The sequence below is a fragment of the Hippoglossus stenolepis genome, chromosome 7 (genome assembly GCF_022539355.2).
Source record: "Hippoglossus stenolepis isolate QCI-W04-F060 chromosome 7, HSTE1.2, whole genome shotgun sequence".
Classification (NCBI taxonomy): Eukaryota; Metazoa; Chordata; class Actinopteri; order Pleuronectiformes; family Pleuronectidae; genus Hippoglossus; species Hippoglossus stenolepis.
The window spans coordinates 7,866,813-7,883,824 of record NC_061489.1 but is presented as its reverse complement, the minus strand read 5'-3'; the positions used below and the strand labels follow the sequence as shown (position 1 = coordinate 7,883,824).

The following is a 17,012-nucleotide window of genomic DNA, read 5'->3' as shown; positions in this document are numbered from 1 at the left end:
ACTACAACTTTTGTATTTACTTGATTCTGGACAAACCATTGGTGTTGCAGAAAGTAGTGTACTTATTGAACAGCATGGGAACATATAAAACATTTTTTTAACAAGCTATAGTGTGAAGCTGTGTCTCAATTCAGGGGTTGCATCCTTCAGAGGACACGGTCTACTCGGCCCAAGAAGACCCCCTCCTTCGTGAGCCACGTAGACCCTGAAGGCCAAATCGAAATGAGAAGGTCTGGTCTACACAGGATTTAGGTGATCTGTGTCACCAGCTGGTCCCGGCCTTATTGTTGTTGCCTAGCAACAGAGCTGAAATTGGACACGATGAGAAAGTTTCGATTGCCCTCGGTTTTTGTAGTAGTGTTAGTAAAGTTGAGTTGAGCGAGATACTCAAGCATTGGATGGCGTCATTACTTTGTTGAAAAAAGGTTGGTCACTGAAGCACAATGAATCCTGTGATCGATTGGGCCAGATAGATCCACTTGTTGCAGCCTTCGTCTCTCTGTGATAAAAGGACACCTTCCAAATGGGACAGTCTAGCCTCTGAAGATGAACCCCCTGGATTGAGACACAGCTTTAGTGTTAAATAAGTCTATTTCAGACATGACCTGCGGGTAAAATCTGGACAATTGGCTACGGAGTTTACAGTCTGCCTTTCACACATGCACAACGCAGCAGGAGGTTCGGGTGCCGGGTGCAGCAGACAGAGGCAGGAAGTGACGTATTCATTCCACTGCAGCGATCACGTGATTTTCTTTACAGCACACTGACACCAGTGTCGGCTCTTATCACCAAACCCTTTTTTGACATCTACGTCCGTGCCTTTCTACGGACTTTATACTAGGAGGCCAGGCGGAGAAAGTCAGCAGAAATTGCAGAGCCTCTCATTCGGACATTTGCATTCACACATGCTGGAGAAAATACAGAGCAACTACAGAGTTCGGTGCATGGGTGAAAGCAATAGACATTTTTAGTAGCAGGTAAACACAGGTGTCACTAACTAGTTTATGTTCTGTTGTGTTTCTACAGATAATTAATTACTGTGAGAAACCTGCATGTGTTTATTTTCATGTCAAAATGGCTGCTGTGAAAAAGGTCTGTTATATCTGTGTGATTTTATATCGCCACTCTTTGTTGGCGACAAAGAGTGGCCTGAGAGGAGCAGAGAAAGATGGTCATCTTGGTCAATGGAAATCTTTCAACAACTTCAGTACTTCATCATTTATTGTGGCTTATTGACTAACATCCTTTTATCTTAGGTTACACAGATTTTAGAGATATTAAGTTTTTGAAGATACTCATCGCAGCAAGCAAAAATAGCATTGTTGGCACTGGAGGACTATTTCTGTTGCATAGTTTCAATTGGTGGTGCATCAAAGGTGACCTTGGTTCACAAGGAATCCTTCACTTCTTCTGCTCATCACAGTCAACACAGTTCACTGAGAACCTTTGTAAGGCCAGACGCTAATCTTCTCTAACATTAGGTCAAAGTCAGTCGGAGAACATTGTAGACAGCTGAAGATGCTTTGACTAAATCTGTCGCTAGACGTGGTTTTCATGTCTCCAGCTCTTCTTGCTGCAGCAGCGGAACAAAAGCCTGTCATGTTGCTTTGGTGCCTGACAAGGCTGAAAAACACTTGTTGCATGTTGTTGCTCAGATTTTGGTCCTTTTAAGACAGGGTTAGGGTGATTTATTTTCACTTTCTGACAAAGACATCTCATCAATTACTTTGCGTGTGATTTATGCCTCCAGGTTTATTAGGACCCGTTTCTTTTACTCTAACATATTCACTTACTGTCTGGCTTGTCTGGATTAAGCGTCTGCCCTAATATGTTCCATCTGATATTTAATTTTTAGAGCAGTTTGATTCAGCATGTACCTGAATTTGAAACTATAAGTCTGTATATGCTAGTGAAATAAGACAGAAGCGAGCTGATGGGCTGTGCAGGTGAACTGCCAAAATATGTCTTGCAATGAGGATGATTTAACTCCATCATGATCGCATGTGTATCGTTTTCTTGAAGAGGAGTATGTGACGAATTATTATATACATTTTAAATGAACCTTGTAAAATGCTGCCTCGACTCATTCTCCGTCTTCGTCTCTTCCGAGCATCCTCTGTGGTTGTCAGTGTAACGAGGGATGCTTCCAGTTAACAGCAGTGCACTGATGCATTCTCTGTCATCTTCTGAAAAGCTGGCTTTGGGAACTTGTTCTTTGCACTTCGCTGTTCGACTTGTTGTCATTTCCAAGCATTTCTTTTTGTTTTCTGAGACAGCCGCTTCCTTTTCCTTTACAAACTCCAAAGCTCTCTCCCTGCATTGTATCTTTGCTCTGATAACTTCCCCAGTTTTTGGTGAGTGTCTCATAGTCAGTCTGTCAAAAAAAAATCTGCAGAAATCGATTCCTGCTCCCTCCCTTTTTCATAGCCTGTGGCTATTTCAGTTATTTCCTGCTGATCTTTTTCCTCCTCAACCGCTTGACCTCCGTGCCCTTCCCACCATGCATTTCAGTCGAGATACCTCCCTGCTCAGCAACACCTATTCCAACAACCTGCAAGCTGCAGTTTGCAGCCTTGTGCGGAGCAGCAGGGTACAACATTTTTTCCCTTCTTGTATTTAGAGACCTGTTGAGGTTACTTTCTGCCATCCGCAAAAATCCCAGCTTGATCCTTTCTTCTTCCACCACATTTTTAAAACTGCTGCTGGTGAAAATTTCCACATTTTCCTGTTCCACATCGATGCCTGTCAGCACATTATTTCTCCCCGAGGCCATCCTGTGTTTAACTTTATACTAAGGTTGAAATCCTCCTGCAGAAAATGGTTGGTAATGTTGAATCCTTTGCTTCAAGTCAATGATCTCTGCTCCATCGAGCTCAACACGACACACACTGTTCAGTGTTTTAAGTTGCATTTGTCACAAGGAGGAGATACAGTAAACACTGAGGCCCTTACTCTGCACTCTGCAGCTCTGTAATGAAACTGTCATTGATGTCCTTCAACCCTCAGGGGCTCAGGCAGTCAATTACAAACACAATAACACCCCACACACACACACACACACACACACACACACACACACACACTCACGGCCCATTTAATATCATGGAAGGATGAGAATAAGTCATCTTCATGGCAGTCCTGCACTGTAAGAGAGTAAACACAGTATGTAGCAGTATATCACCGTTCATCTCGCATACTGTATATCATTACATATGATGAATGTGCCATTAAAGCCAATATAACAAACGATTAATTATTAACACAGCAAGACACATGCCCCATGGAAGGGTTTTTCTGAACGGGCCTTTCAGACACAGGGCCAAGGGATCAGGGGGCCCTAAGGCCAGGGTACCAAAGCCTCTGTAAGATGGGACTTCTAAAGAAAGCCAATGAAATTGCTACAAGACATGAACTGACCACAGAGACGCAAAATGACCACAAATAGGAACAAATTGAACCACAGACAGGTGCAAAATATACTAATAATAATATTATAATACCCCCGTGATTTTTGAATTGATGAAGATTCACACAATAAAAAAAACATTACATGTGTCAAACATAAAAGAAAGGTTCCCTGATTATGAAATGTTTTAAAGGGGACATAGCATGCCCATTTTACCACAAGTTGATATGGTTCCTTGGGGTCTTAATGAAATGTCTGTAACATACTTTGGTCAAAATACCACAAGGATCATTTAAAACAGCACCCTTTTTACCCTGTATAAAACTGCCCTCCACAGAGTGACCTGTTTTGAGTGCCTGTTCCTTTAAATGCTAATGAGCCAGCTCCCCCCTCCCCCCTCTCCCCCCATGATTTTAAACGATATAAATTACATATTTTATATGATATAAATTATCAAATATGCATCCCATACTTTGTATTCCCTTCTGTTGTCCTGGAGTTTTAATTTTCCCAATCACATAATTAAATGTCCCCTCTGCCCATCCACTACAAGCACACAAGCAGACAGACAGAGAGAGAAAAGAGGGGGCTATGAAGACCATCATTTACCCCAAACCCCGACATTCAACGGGTACAACACAAGCGGAGAAGCAGAATCGCGGGCTGACCTTATATATACAGTCTATGGGGCTGACCAGCGCGGAGAAATGCTCGTCCCGTTGAACAGCCAGGCGGCGCGGCGAAAACGGCGCTGCGCTGCCTCGCAGCGGCGCTCTCGCGTCGGTGTAAACCCGGCGTAACTACTGTAACCCGGCGTACAGTAGTGCTGAACACTGCGGAAGTCTTCCACACTGCTGGCTGTGTGGCGCTGACACAAATTCCAGCTCACGCATGGGAGAGCGAGCGGTCGCGCCCGAGCAATATCAAATATATTAAGACACTAATTATGTTCCCACAGTTTGGAGGTTCAAACAGCAAAGGCCTCATCAAATCAAGTCACTAGCCATGATCTGAGAACATCCAGTATAATAACACTGACAAAATAACAAACGGAGACACAAAATGACCATAAATAGAGGTAAAATAATTACAAAGAAACTCAAAAGGACCAAAAGGAAACCACAAAGTGTGAAAGAACCACACGAGTGTCTTGGCCTTTTGAAGGAGGTTGTGGTCTTTTTAATTTTGTATTCATTTCAGCTTGTATTAAGTCAAATTTCTTATCATCTCTTTTGTTCATCTGTGTAACTTAATGAGAGTGAGGTAACTTGTGTTTTAACATTAGCCTTTAATACTATGAGGTCACAAAGACTTAAGTATCTGTGTGGAGCCGCAGAGCGTCAGACACAAAAACCACAACTTTTAATCCTCTCAAACTTCTTTGTCTTCTCTGCAGCTTCGTAGTCACAATTAAGGCAGAATCCGTCCACAGCCTTCCCTCCTGCGCCTGACTCCATCTCTCTCTCTCTCCATCTTCACACTCCTTGTGTCTCTCGCTCTCTCTATCCCACACTGTGCACCCATCTGCTTCAAGAATTTCAAAAACAGTCTGTATCCCCTCGCTGCTTTTCTTTTGTAAGTTTGCTCGGTTCAGTCCATCGCTCTTTTATCTCTTTCATGTCTCCTAAGCCCGACTACAAAAAGGAAAGAGTCTCATCTTTTACTATTTTAGCACTTCATGACACGGCGATGCAAACATTCCCTCTGTAATGTTTGTTTGTGCCTGAAAGGGAGCTGTACAGAATTAAGCCGATGCATGGGCGCGATGGGTTGTTAGCATGAAAGATAGACGGAGGGTGAATAAGTGGGAGTGTATTCATCTTCAACCACAGGATCTACTTAGAAATGCATAGTGGATTAATAGAGCTGGGATGCTTGATTTGGAGAGGAGCACTCAAGCTGTGTTCGTCATGACCCCTCTCATCTCTGCTCCACTCTGGACGGCTTCTCATCCACATCCTCAAATCACAACTCTGGAGAGCAACAAGAGCTGTGTGTATGTGTGTGTGTGTTTATCCTTCCTCTATGTTTCGGTCTGTGTGCGGGAAAGTGATCCATTATTGGAATAGCCTTTCACTCAAGTATCACTTTTCCGAGTGCTAGGATTCCTCGGAGTCGGAAGATGTATCTGCTTTATGTGGATTTTTTTTTTTTGTGCACGCCAGGCGAGCGTTTGATTGGAGTGTCAGCTCTCTCTCACCCGTGGCCGAGTTTTGGCGAGAGTTTTGTGCGATGTGTCTCACAGTTCTGGCATTGCATGACTCCAGCTGCCTTTGAATGCAGCTTCAAAGCCTGCCTCGCTGAATGTTTCTCTCCACACGTTCTGGCGCTATCCACCAACCCCCCTGCCTCTTCCTCCTCCTACTCCTCCTCCTCCTTCTCCCCTCCAGCTCTCCGTGTTTTTCCAGTTCACTTTTGCCCTTGTGTCCTTCCCACCTCGCTGTGTCCTCTTTTCTGCTGTACACCGTGTCCTCTGACAGCGCCTGCTTGCCGGGCCGAGATAGAGCACGGCTCAACTTTGACCTCTGCCAGGACCGCAGCACCAGAGATCAATGGAGTCAATGGTGAAGGACAGAAATATGGAGACAGAGGAAGCAGCATGGCATATTCTGTATCAGCTGGGAACAGCAGTATTGGTCTGAGCCAGAGCTGCCTGTCTTTTATTAGGATATGAGCAGATGGGAGGTAATTTGGTTGTGGCTCATTGTTCTTGGGCTTATTTTATGAACACTGTATATGAGGTCATGTTTTTACAACGTATGGATATTCATATGTTGATGTTTTTTTGTGATGAGGAGTCTTTTTTACTCAAACCAATTTGTAGTCAAATTCAGGCCAAACAAACCACTTATGATAAGTGTCAAGTGTTTCCAGCTGGTAGCTGAAGTATTGCCAAACTTCTCTAATCAACAGTCATTGTCAGCAGAGATGAACTACACACTAAAAATACCATAAGTTTCATATTTGTGGTTTAGTTTTTATACAATTATTCTTCAGAACTTAAAGGATAATTCTTTATTACAATTTAAAGCTAAGCTTGGTCAACCTGGAAAAAATTGCAAGAGCAGGCTACTTATACAACAATAGGCCGTCTCATTAAAAGCACACTCCTAGAAGCTGACTTTTCGTTCCCTAGCTTCTGACCATTGTCTCTGCATCAGCAGTGAATGTCTCAGTCTGAACAAAATGATTGGTCATGTTTATTACAGTCCTGCGAGGGTCACAGACACTGGACTTATATCTTTTTTCGTACGACTTTATTGATGTAATCAGGACGTGAAGAGGATTTCAACAAGAATACGTTTTTCAGAAACAACTTACTAATCCTACCACGAAGTCGTATTTTTATAGTTTTGGCCATAATTTTTGTTGTTAAAAATAACATTGGGATTGTTAAATACCATGTGTTCATGTTTCTTCCTCTGTTGGACTTAGTTGACAGGTTCACTGATCTCTAACGCTTAATTTGGTGAATCCAGTGCTGTCATAACAGATAGAAATGATGCCACATACTCAAAAAACAACACACAAACTGAAATGATCCTGTAAGAAATTAAAAATATTTATAAGAAAGTATAATTGGATAAGATTGACAGATTCTCTGTGTGACATAGTGAAAAGCCCTTTTTTACATAATTTGTTTATGGATAGTGAATTCAGATGATAAGTGCGCCAGATGAATTATTTTTCCCCTTCTGTTTAGCTGTTGGGGAAACATGTTCCAAAATTTCATGGGGAGGAAGATAAATGAATGGAAAGTTGAAACTGCTAGTGTGTGTGTGTGTGTAGTCCTTACACCTGACACACCTTGCCCTCCCACTAAGGTTTGCCAAATGTTCGCCCACACTTTCACCACCTGGCCACTGCTGTGCACTGTGTGATTGTATAGTGTTCATCTGTGTGTGTGTGTGTGTGTGTGTGTGTGTGTGTGTGTGTGTATTTGACTCGGTGCTCTCTAACAGATGGAGTAACCTAATACATGTCTCATTTCTGCCCCGCTGTCCATTGGCCCTCATGGTCTGCTGGTGATGCTAAGTGGGCCTTACCAGCATCCTGTCTGCTTTGTTCCTGGAAACAACCAACCCCGCCCTGCCCATTTTCCTGCCACCGCCGCCGCCATCCCACATGCCCCCGGCACTCGCACTCAGACACACGCCAGTCCCGCAAGAGCCGCTCGTCAGGTGGAGCGGATCTCAGGTTACCTGGGACAGGTTGCTTTGACGGGGGCTGACTGAATTGTGTCTAGAAAAACAACATATTGTTTACAGTCAATGAACAGATGCTGCTTTTGTTGTAGACAGGCTCATGAGATTATAACTGAGTGTGTCTGTGTGTGTGTGTGTGAATCAACTTTTACATACAAGCTATTAAAAAATTCAACAAGCTAAAAAAAGTTTTTTATTAGTTTGTTGTAAAAAGTGAGACTTTGAGTATACAAGGTTTCTGCGTGACTCACAGTGTGCTGACTCGTGTCTTTGTGAACGGCTCTCCTGCCGGTCCTCTCTCGGTGTCCTGGACAGGTTCTGTTTTGTCACCGGGACCAGGTGGCAGCGGCTCCTCCATCCGTCTCCGTGGCGGCTAGAGGTGACACTCCATCAGCCAAATGGATGAGTCTCATTGGCTGCGTAATTTATTGATGTTTTCCTCTCCTGGGGATAATGGGTGCATGGGCTGCTGATTGATGAGCGTGTGTGTCTGCCTTTGCAGCGTGTCAGCCACAGTCAGCGGTCAGTCCGTCAGTCCTGTGCGTTGTGAGCCATAGAACTGACTTATGTTACAGCCGGCCTCATGAACATCAAATATGTTCATTTGACGGGCCTGTCATAGATTATATGAAAAGCCTGTTGGATGTGAGAGCTGGAGTCACTCAGAGCTGAAAGATGTCAGAAATAAGTGACCTCACTGTGACAGAGATTTATTAGATTTCTTTTACTCTTTAGATAACCTGAAATCTGCTGCTACTGATCAGGGTGTAATTGGTGTCTCTGATTAATGACAAGATACGCAGAGAAAGGAGATATAATGATAAATGTAGTACTGCAGAGTCGCTGTGTGCTCTGTGTACTCCCTGAAGACTGGACTTCCTTTAACGATGGGGTAACTCATTCTGGGCAACGACTGTTGATATTTGAAATACACCCCTCCCTTCAATGCTCAATCTCAAAAAGTTGGAATCGGCGACCACAAACATTTGCATTATCTGTGGACAAAATACTCCCTCTGTATTCACACAAGCTGCATGTTCAATGACCAGAATCTGCTGCGACAGTGTCTGTCAGTCAGACCTCAATGTACCATTACAGCTGCAGAGGCAGCTCCCAGTGGTCTCTTCTATGTGGAAAAGGCTCCGCCCTGTTGTTATTTTGTCATCTTCTCAGGGTTAGCTGTGCAGAGACCACAGCTTCAGCCCTCAGCATTTGGAGCGCTTTTATGAAAGTTATTGTGGGTATAATGTTCTGTGAGATAGTGTTGTTAACATTTCCGGGGCTAACAGTAGTTGATACCGTCTGAAACACTGTACGTTATCTTCGATAGTAGAAGGCAGAGGAATTATTACATTATTTTGTTTGAGATGTAACTTGTGATGCTTCCACTTGTTTTACTAAACATCGCTCAGAGAAAGAGGATCGAGATATCACTAGCATGTACTGTTGATGACCGTTCAGAGACCTTCGTCTTGTGCACTAGCATGAATACCCTTGTTGCTGATTGGCTGGAACAGTGTTGTGCTGTTCTGGTCGTCCAGTTTTCTATGTTTCCCAAATACAGAGCCAGGGCTGTGTATTCAAACCTGATTATTTTCTGTGCAAACACAGAACTTGCATCTAGTAAGGAGATATTAGCAGAATTTGACAAAAGATGTATTAAACTAATATGGTTTACCCCACCTTTAATGGATCTGATATCTATATTTGTATGCCCAAGGAAGTGGAGAGGCCTAGAATCCTTGGGGTAAACATTATCTGGCTGGTGTTTATGTGGACAGAGGTAAAAGAGGAGCAGAGAGGCAGAGACATTTCCTTTTAAGCCATGTCTGTAAAAAGCCCCGAGTCTCAGAGGAGGACCAGTTTTCCAGCAGCCAGCGTTCTGCCTCCATCTGTGATACTGACACAAAATATATGCTAGTGCTAATTTTAAGCGTGACCCAATATGTTTCTGAGGGCTCTGGCTCTGGTAATGTGTGCTCTTGACCTCCTGCAGCTGGATCCAGAATGTCCCAGGTCCCTGACACGCAGCCCCCTCTCCCCCTCCATTAGCGGATACCTGATCCCACGCAGGCTTTTCACTGATGAAAGAGAGCGAGCGGCGTGCGCAGGAAATGGGCTCACAATGGTTCTTACCATGACCCCCAGAGCCATTGAATTGCATTTATGAAGAGCCCTCTAGTCTTTCGCTTCACCATTACAAAGTGGCTCATCTCTTTGTGGTGTAAGAGATACTACAGGTAGCAGCTGAATTACAGGGTTTGATGTAAGAGGCTTTCATATCACCAAGCAAACCCAGGCAGGATGGCTTCAGGGTGGATGTGCATTTTCTGACTAATCAATCAATAACCAAATATAAGTGCTCTTTGCTCATATCCTACCAGAGATAGAAGACTTTGTATCTGTGAGTGTGTTTTTCTGCTCGTCTGTGTGAGGGCGTGTCTTTCCCTCCTCCCGCTCTGTCTCCTTGTCTCGGCTGGCAATCTGCACATCTGTCTGCTCATTGATCACAGAGGGAAGTGCTTTGGGGGCGCAGCAGGGCGGCCGTAGCCTGAAGATCTAAACAGATGTGTGCTGGTCCCAAGCATCCTCTCGTACTCACCCAAACACCCATAAATGTTTTTCTTAACCTTTATTCATCCGACAACTGTTTTGCCGAACACACATGCTGTCTTCCACCCTGTTTCACATGCACAATGGAGTACCACTCTCTTCCACTGAGGTAGAAGGGGGATAAACAGCTTGCTTAACACAGCACTTAATGAATTCTGCTGAACAGTATCCACTGAGTCTCATGTGGGAACTGCAGATAAGATTCCCTCGATTCAGTGAATTAAAAAAAATCATCTTTTATGAGCATCTTGGAGTAACACATTGTTTTGGCTCGAAAAAACCTCAAATTCAGACACACAAAGACTCAACCCACAGTGCCTTTTAAAATGAGGCTTGGACTACAAGGCAAAATCACTTATTTTTTAAGATTTTTCTTTTTTTTTACTTATTCAATTTCTTCTGGAAATGGACCAAACTATTGCAATGGACACTATACTCTGGCACTAGCATCAGTTAATACTATACTGAAGTAACTGTGCATATGTTTCATTGCTCTTCGTCTTTTAGCAGGATTATGCAGATGAAAGAACCCATTAACTTTTGGAGTGGATTTGATTCAAGGCATGGATCCAGGACTTTTTTTTTCAAAATTTTTATCAATTTCTCAAGAAATAATGCAGAGATCTTTCTGAAAACAATCAGGCATATTTAGAGGACTGATGACTAAGATTGTTGGTGCAGCCTGATTGAATTTTATAGGACGCTTGGGGAAGTGAAAAATAATCCTTGTCGGAGTCATACCTCAAATAGGTCAAAGATTGACCCACATTGAAAGTGTAACTTACACTTCCTAAGGATATTATTATCTAGGATGTCTATCTCCATAAATCTGCTGAGTAAGCATAGAGAAACAAAAAGCCTCAGAATTTGCCAGAGATTCATCTTATTTTTTAAGGTTTTCTCAGTATCAAAGTTATCCATGATAGTTTTCCACTGGTTCATTAAAAACATGATCTGCTAATAGCTAATATAGCAAAAGTAACAGAAGCTAGAAAACAGGGCTCAAAAGACAATATTAGTACCTACTGAGCTGAGCTAGGCAGTATAACAACACATTCAGTGAGCCTTTACAGGGTCTCCACATTGCTTTTATTTTTTCTGATGTGATATGAATGAAGTAGAGGGACAAGCAGCTGTGTGCACAAAGAATACCCTCAGAGATCCAGTTATAATAAAATATACTGCTCCACACGAGAGCGAAATTACAGGAGAACCAGCAAGCTAGTAGAAAAATTGCAGGAAGGACTATGGGTAGGACAACACAGGATCCCCCTCAGCCTCCCATAAAGACATAAATCCTGTCCAAATTAGACAATGTTCGAGTTGGACAGGTATTGAAGGTTGAATTGACTCAGTAATGTCAGTAGGCTGTATCACATTGGGTAACATAAGTCACCATAAGGAAGGACCATTGACTGTATATAAAGATGAACTAGGCATCTCCACATCCTCCCACTATCCAGGAATGAAGCCAAGTCGCATGGGATGAGGCTGCGAATTACAATTGATACACATGCTTGACCCAATGTGAGTCATCTCAGATATCAAGCATGAAGTTTCACCCCATTTTTATATTATACAATAAGAAATTAAAAACAAACTTACTGTGAAAATTAGCACACTTGAGCAAACATCAGTGCAATTAATATTTATATAGAAAATGACAGAAACCATCTTTGGAATAAATTTATTTTACTTTTTTTTTTTCATAATCCTAAAAGTATTTTTCATTATGAGTCTATATGTATAGTCAATCAGACGCACAAAAGTAGAACGTGAGTAAACCTGCATCCTGTGTGAGAACTGTCCTGTGCTGAATATGGCGTGGTGCTGCTTGGACACACAACAAGTTGGTGCTAAGTTTGCTGTCTGTTGTAATGTAATGGCCATTCAATTTAATACAAAAATTGGGAATAAGTCATGCTCAGAACCCCCAACTCTGAGTGACTTCCAGTGTCACTGCTGCAGCAAAACCCTGGAGTGCACTGAACATATTTTTCTTTTGAATTAAACTCTGATTTAAGTTATGAAAGAAGATTGTGTTCATTCTTCTTTCAGAGGTCACAGAGTTACATAGTATGTAGGAGTGGTGTTTCATTTCCTTTGCTAATGTTGTCATCTTCTCATATAGACGTCCATATCCTTATAATTAGTCACAGAAACACATTATATGTCCCACACAAAAGAGGCAGAGCCGTCACTTTGTTCCTCAGAGCTGTCCAAGGACCCAGAGCCCTGTGTAGGCTGAGCCTCATTTGACCTCAGAGAAGCATGAAGAGGAAGAAATTAAACTATCCAAGCATGGAAAAAAAATCAGAGTGCTGCTGTAGCACAAAAACCAATCACTTCCACTAATGTCCCCTAAACCAGTGCTTCCAGTCTCCCTCCGCCCTCACAGAACAGCTGTGGCTGTATCTCTCAACAAAGTGATGTAGAGGACTGGCTTTAAATGGGATTCCAACATCCTTCGCTGTTCTCCTGTCCAATGCTTCATTTCACTGAGTCTCTCTCTGATGGTCCCCCGCTACGTTCAGTAATGGAGCTTTAAATCCCCTCTGTTGTGAGGTCCTCACTTATTTTGCTAGCGGGTCGATGATGGCGCTCTGTCGCTTCTTGTGCCACCTTGTTGATAAGACTTCACTTTGTGCCGAGAGACGCCACTGATTATTTTACCTCCTCGTGTTGGCCATGCACCCCTCCCTCCCTCCTGCATGCTGTTTGTGTTCTTTTTGTTCCCTGAAGGCATCATCATGGCCCTGCCTCTGCCATTAACTGACTTATGTATTGACTAATTGACTTATATTTACTCAGTTTGGTAAAGGACTTTTTAAGATACTCTGAGCTCCTTTCTAGTCCACTCTTTTGTAGTAATGAAAGGTCAAACCTCAAATCTTGCTTTTCATCTGTTACAGTAGCTTTTTCCTCTTTATATTTCAAATAATCTTCTATTATTGGAATGTTATGTATGTTTGGGTTTTAATTCCTGTACGTGTTTGAACGTTCCCATTAGAGAAAACAGCAGATCGAGAAAAACTGGGTAAAAGGGGAAGAGGGGAGGCTGTGTGTGGGAAGTTTTTCTGCGACTGTGATCATTAAGGATAGGGTGGGTGTTATGGAGGAAATGCATCTATTTGACTGTTTCATGTTTTGGAGCTAAATTGCTGCCTATTTTCTGACAGCTTGGCGCAGTTTGTGTGATATCCTGAGTTGTATCGTCACCCACTATACACAACAGCTTTCAAAAGGTGGCCTGCATTTCACCTCATCTGACTCCTCATCTCTTATTCTGTTTCCCTCTTTTCAGAGGCCTTTGACCTGGTGCTGCGTCATGGACGCAACTCCACCCTGGCTATGCTGAAGTCGGAGTTCCCAGGGCTCGGAGGTGTGGCCCAGAGCTCGGTCGGGCAGCTCTTCCTCGACATGGCGCTTTACATCCTTGGCTCAGATTCCACAGTGGACCACATGGTGGCGGTGCTCTATGACCGCCTCTTCCCCCTTGCATACCGCCGCCTTCTGGGAGGCAGTGTGTCCTCTGCGTCTGAGGACTGTATAAGAGGAGCCTGGAAGGACTCAGCAGCATTTGGCCCTTATCCCAAATTGATGATGACCCGTCTGTCCCGTTCCCTCCTGGCCACACGGGTCTTCCTGCAGGCACTGAACTTGGGCATTGAGGTTGTCAACACGACGGACCACCTGCGGCCCAGCCGGGACTGTAGCCGGGCCCTGCTGAGGCTGTGGTACTGCCCGCACTGCCAGGGCATGCTGGGGCCGCCAGCCTGCAGAGGCTTCTGTCAGGCAGTGATGCACGGCTGCCTGGGGGGAGCGGCCGAGGTGCAACCTCATTGGAGGACCTACGTAGACGGACTGGGGAAGCTGGCTGGTTCCATGAGGGGAGAGCAGGACATGGAAGCTGTTGTTCTTAGACTGCCCTCAATGATCAAACTGGCTCTCAAGCACGCTGTGAACGCACGCAGCCGCCTCACTGCCCTGGTGAGTCCAGTACACTAATGCACAACCATAAACACGAGTTTACGTAGCTACCCCTGTAAGGACTATGTACTGAATTCCATTCATTGTGGAGAGCCAAACCAGAACCATATCACTAGCCTTAACCATGACAGAGTCATACCTAAACCTAACCTTAGTTGCACTTATATGGCACTTTCATGTAGCACTTGTAGTTGGGCTTTTTTGATGCAAATTGTACTTACTTGATTCTCATTGTTCTGTGTTTGTACCCTCATGGTTGAATGCACTTATTGTAAGTCGCTTGGATCAAAGCATCAGCTAAATCAAATGTAACCTTAACCATGACCTCAAAAATGAAATCTTACCTCATCAGGATCAGGCTTTTGGTCCCTATAATGAATACAAAACCAACAAATATGCTGCAAAATGTTCTTAAGAGGTACCAAAAACTAGAACACAAACATATTAGAACGCAAAAAATTATGCTCATATTCAAGGTTCCGTAATCCTCATCGTGTGTATTGCTGCTGCTCCTCTTTTCAGACTCTGTCTGGAACGTTTGGTTTTATCGCCTGTCTCTTTAAGGCCCACCCCCTTTCGATAAAGTTGAGTCTGTTCTGATTGGCCTGCTGGTCCAGTCGGTTGTGATTGGTCAACAGTTTCCAGCTCATGTAGGAAATGTCGGCCTCTGCTCCTGCTATATCTGGCATTGTTAGCCTCATTGTGACTGTGGCAACTCTCAAGCCGTTTGCATTTTTCAGAGAGAGGTTTTAGGTCTCTCAAAACAGCAAACAGGGGAAGCAGTAAAAGACATCACTTACACAACATCCAGTTAGTCACCTCTGTTTCTCATAACAAGAGCGGGAGGAGCTCCGGGTGTAAACTCGTCCTCATCACTTACTGCCGAATCCTTAAATCAGGTCAGTCTGGATCAGGTCTGGACCAAGCTCCTTTATCCTCTTTTTTTTCTGCCCCAGCGCCCTGTCTGGGGGGAGAGGAGCTCCTTTTACTGGTTTTCACTGTGCTCTTTTGAATTTTTTGCTCAACAGAACTTTTACATAAACAAACTAGAAGGGTGCTCTGCTGTATACTATCTCGCCCTGTCAAAGTAGTGTTTCCCATTAATTGTCTAGACTGTGGTGGCCCGCCATATTCTAATTTGATCCACAACAGTTTCATAGCTGTGTGCAGTGCTATTTGCCGTGTGCTTACCTTTTTATATACAGTCTATGGTGCTTACTCACATGCTCGCACTGTTAAGCCGTTACTGTTCACGCAGACAGTCAGAATTCACAGTTTCAGCTGCAGTTGTGCACATACCGAGAACTTGTCTTTCACACTTTAGTCTGTGTATCTGCCACTCGGAATCTGTTGTGTGTGAGAGTGATCTTTGTGCGCATGTACGTGCATGTGCAACCCTGCTATCACCATTGATTAAATTAATTCTGTGGAAAACACTGTTGAGAAACGGGAACAAAATTCTTGGATCTGCCAATTTATTTGTATCTGCACCAAAATGTTATCTCTTTCCTGACATATAACACATCCTTCCACCAGTTCTGTGCTAATCTGCCCGATAGTATTTGTGTAACCCTGCTAACAGACAGACAAACTAAAAGAAAACATAACCTCCTTGGCAGAGGTAAAAACTTGCACCAGAAGAAAGAAAAACTAAATAGGTCTTTCATAGGTCTCCTTTAAAAGAGCAGGGGGTCTGTGTTATAGTTTGTACGTTTGCAGATGTACTGGTGAGACTTTTATTGAGTATGGGAGGATAACTTTGTTTTGCACGATTAAGTGACCCATGGTGACATTTTTTAACTCCAACAAGAAAACATCACTTTATGCTAAGAAACAAACACACGAGCAGCTACAACTGACCCACAACATTGTGCAAGAATGCACCTTGAAAACTGAGGAGGAGGAGATGAAAGAGGCAAAAGAAAGAGAGGGATGAAGCATGTGTTTTCTCGGGCATCCTCCCAGTACGTCTCTCGCCTCTCACTCCTCAGCAGCGGTGACCCGTTATGTGTGGTTTCAACTGCAATAAAACAGTGGAGTTTGTTCCGTAGCCCACATGTGAAGTCAGATAGAAATGCTCATGAAATATGAAGGCTTTTCTCTGCCAGAGCTACAGAGCTGGATGTGCTTGTGCTCCTTTATATCTGCTGAACTTTTCACTCTTACACCCCAAATTCCCACTGTGACCAAGTTTCCACTCAGAACCCATCATTTATTAACGCACAGGTTGACCTCACTTATTCTGCAGTGCGAGGGCGTGTCTACATCCATGAATCGCTGACTTAGGGGAAATTGCTCTCCCCTTCTTTCTCTCTCTCTCTCTCTCTCTGTGTCTCGGTGAGATCCTTATCCAAAATTAAATACAGCCTGTGTGGGTTTATTTAAGACTGCAGTTCCCGTCACCACAGATGTCTTTACACTGTGTTTATGGCTCTGTGTCTGGTTCTAGTGTATGGGATTAAAGCTGCAATGGCACAGTATTGTTTAGCGCTGCCACAAGGTCATGTGTGTGTGTCTGTGTGTGTGAGCGTTTGAATGTAATCTTGTGGAGACACTCTCTGCTCTGTGGTGTCAGTGGAGGGACAGATGCATTGTTTCCCTGAAGGCTAATGTCATCTCACTGAGGAGTCATGGAAGATCAACTTCAATAAGACAACACCTGATTGCTTCAGCATTTGGCTGAATGAATTTCAGGATTAAAGGGACATTGCAGTGTTTTTTTGGTTTTTCATTAAAACAATTTATCACCACTATTTGTAGCTTGTAAAGTGAACACTTTATCACCCTGCCTGTGTGTG

At 43.5% G+C, this 17,012-nt stretch overlaps 1 protein-coding gene across 1 annotated transcript in view; it reads left to right on the top strand.

Annotated features, from left to right (window-relative positions):
• gpc3 (glypican 3) overlaps positions 1-17,012 on the top strand; it is a 113,532-nt gene that overhangs the window by 52,143 nt on the left and 44,377 nt on the right. Inside the window, exon 3 of the mRNA XM_035160598.2 lies at positions 13,529-14,214. Within this exon, the coding sequence (XP_035016489.1) occupies positions 13,529-14,214 (686 nt within the window). The remainder of the gene's footprint in view (positions 1-13,528; positions 14,215-17,012) is intronic.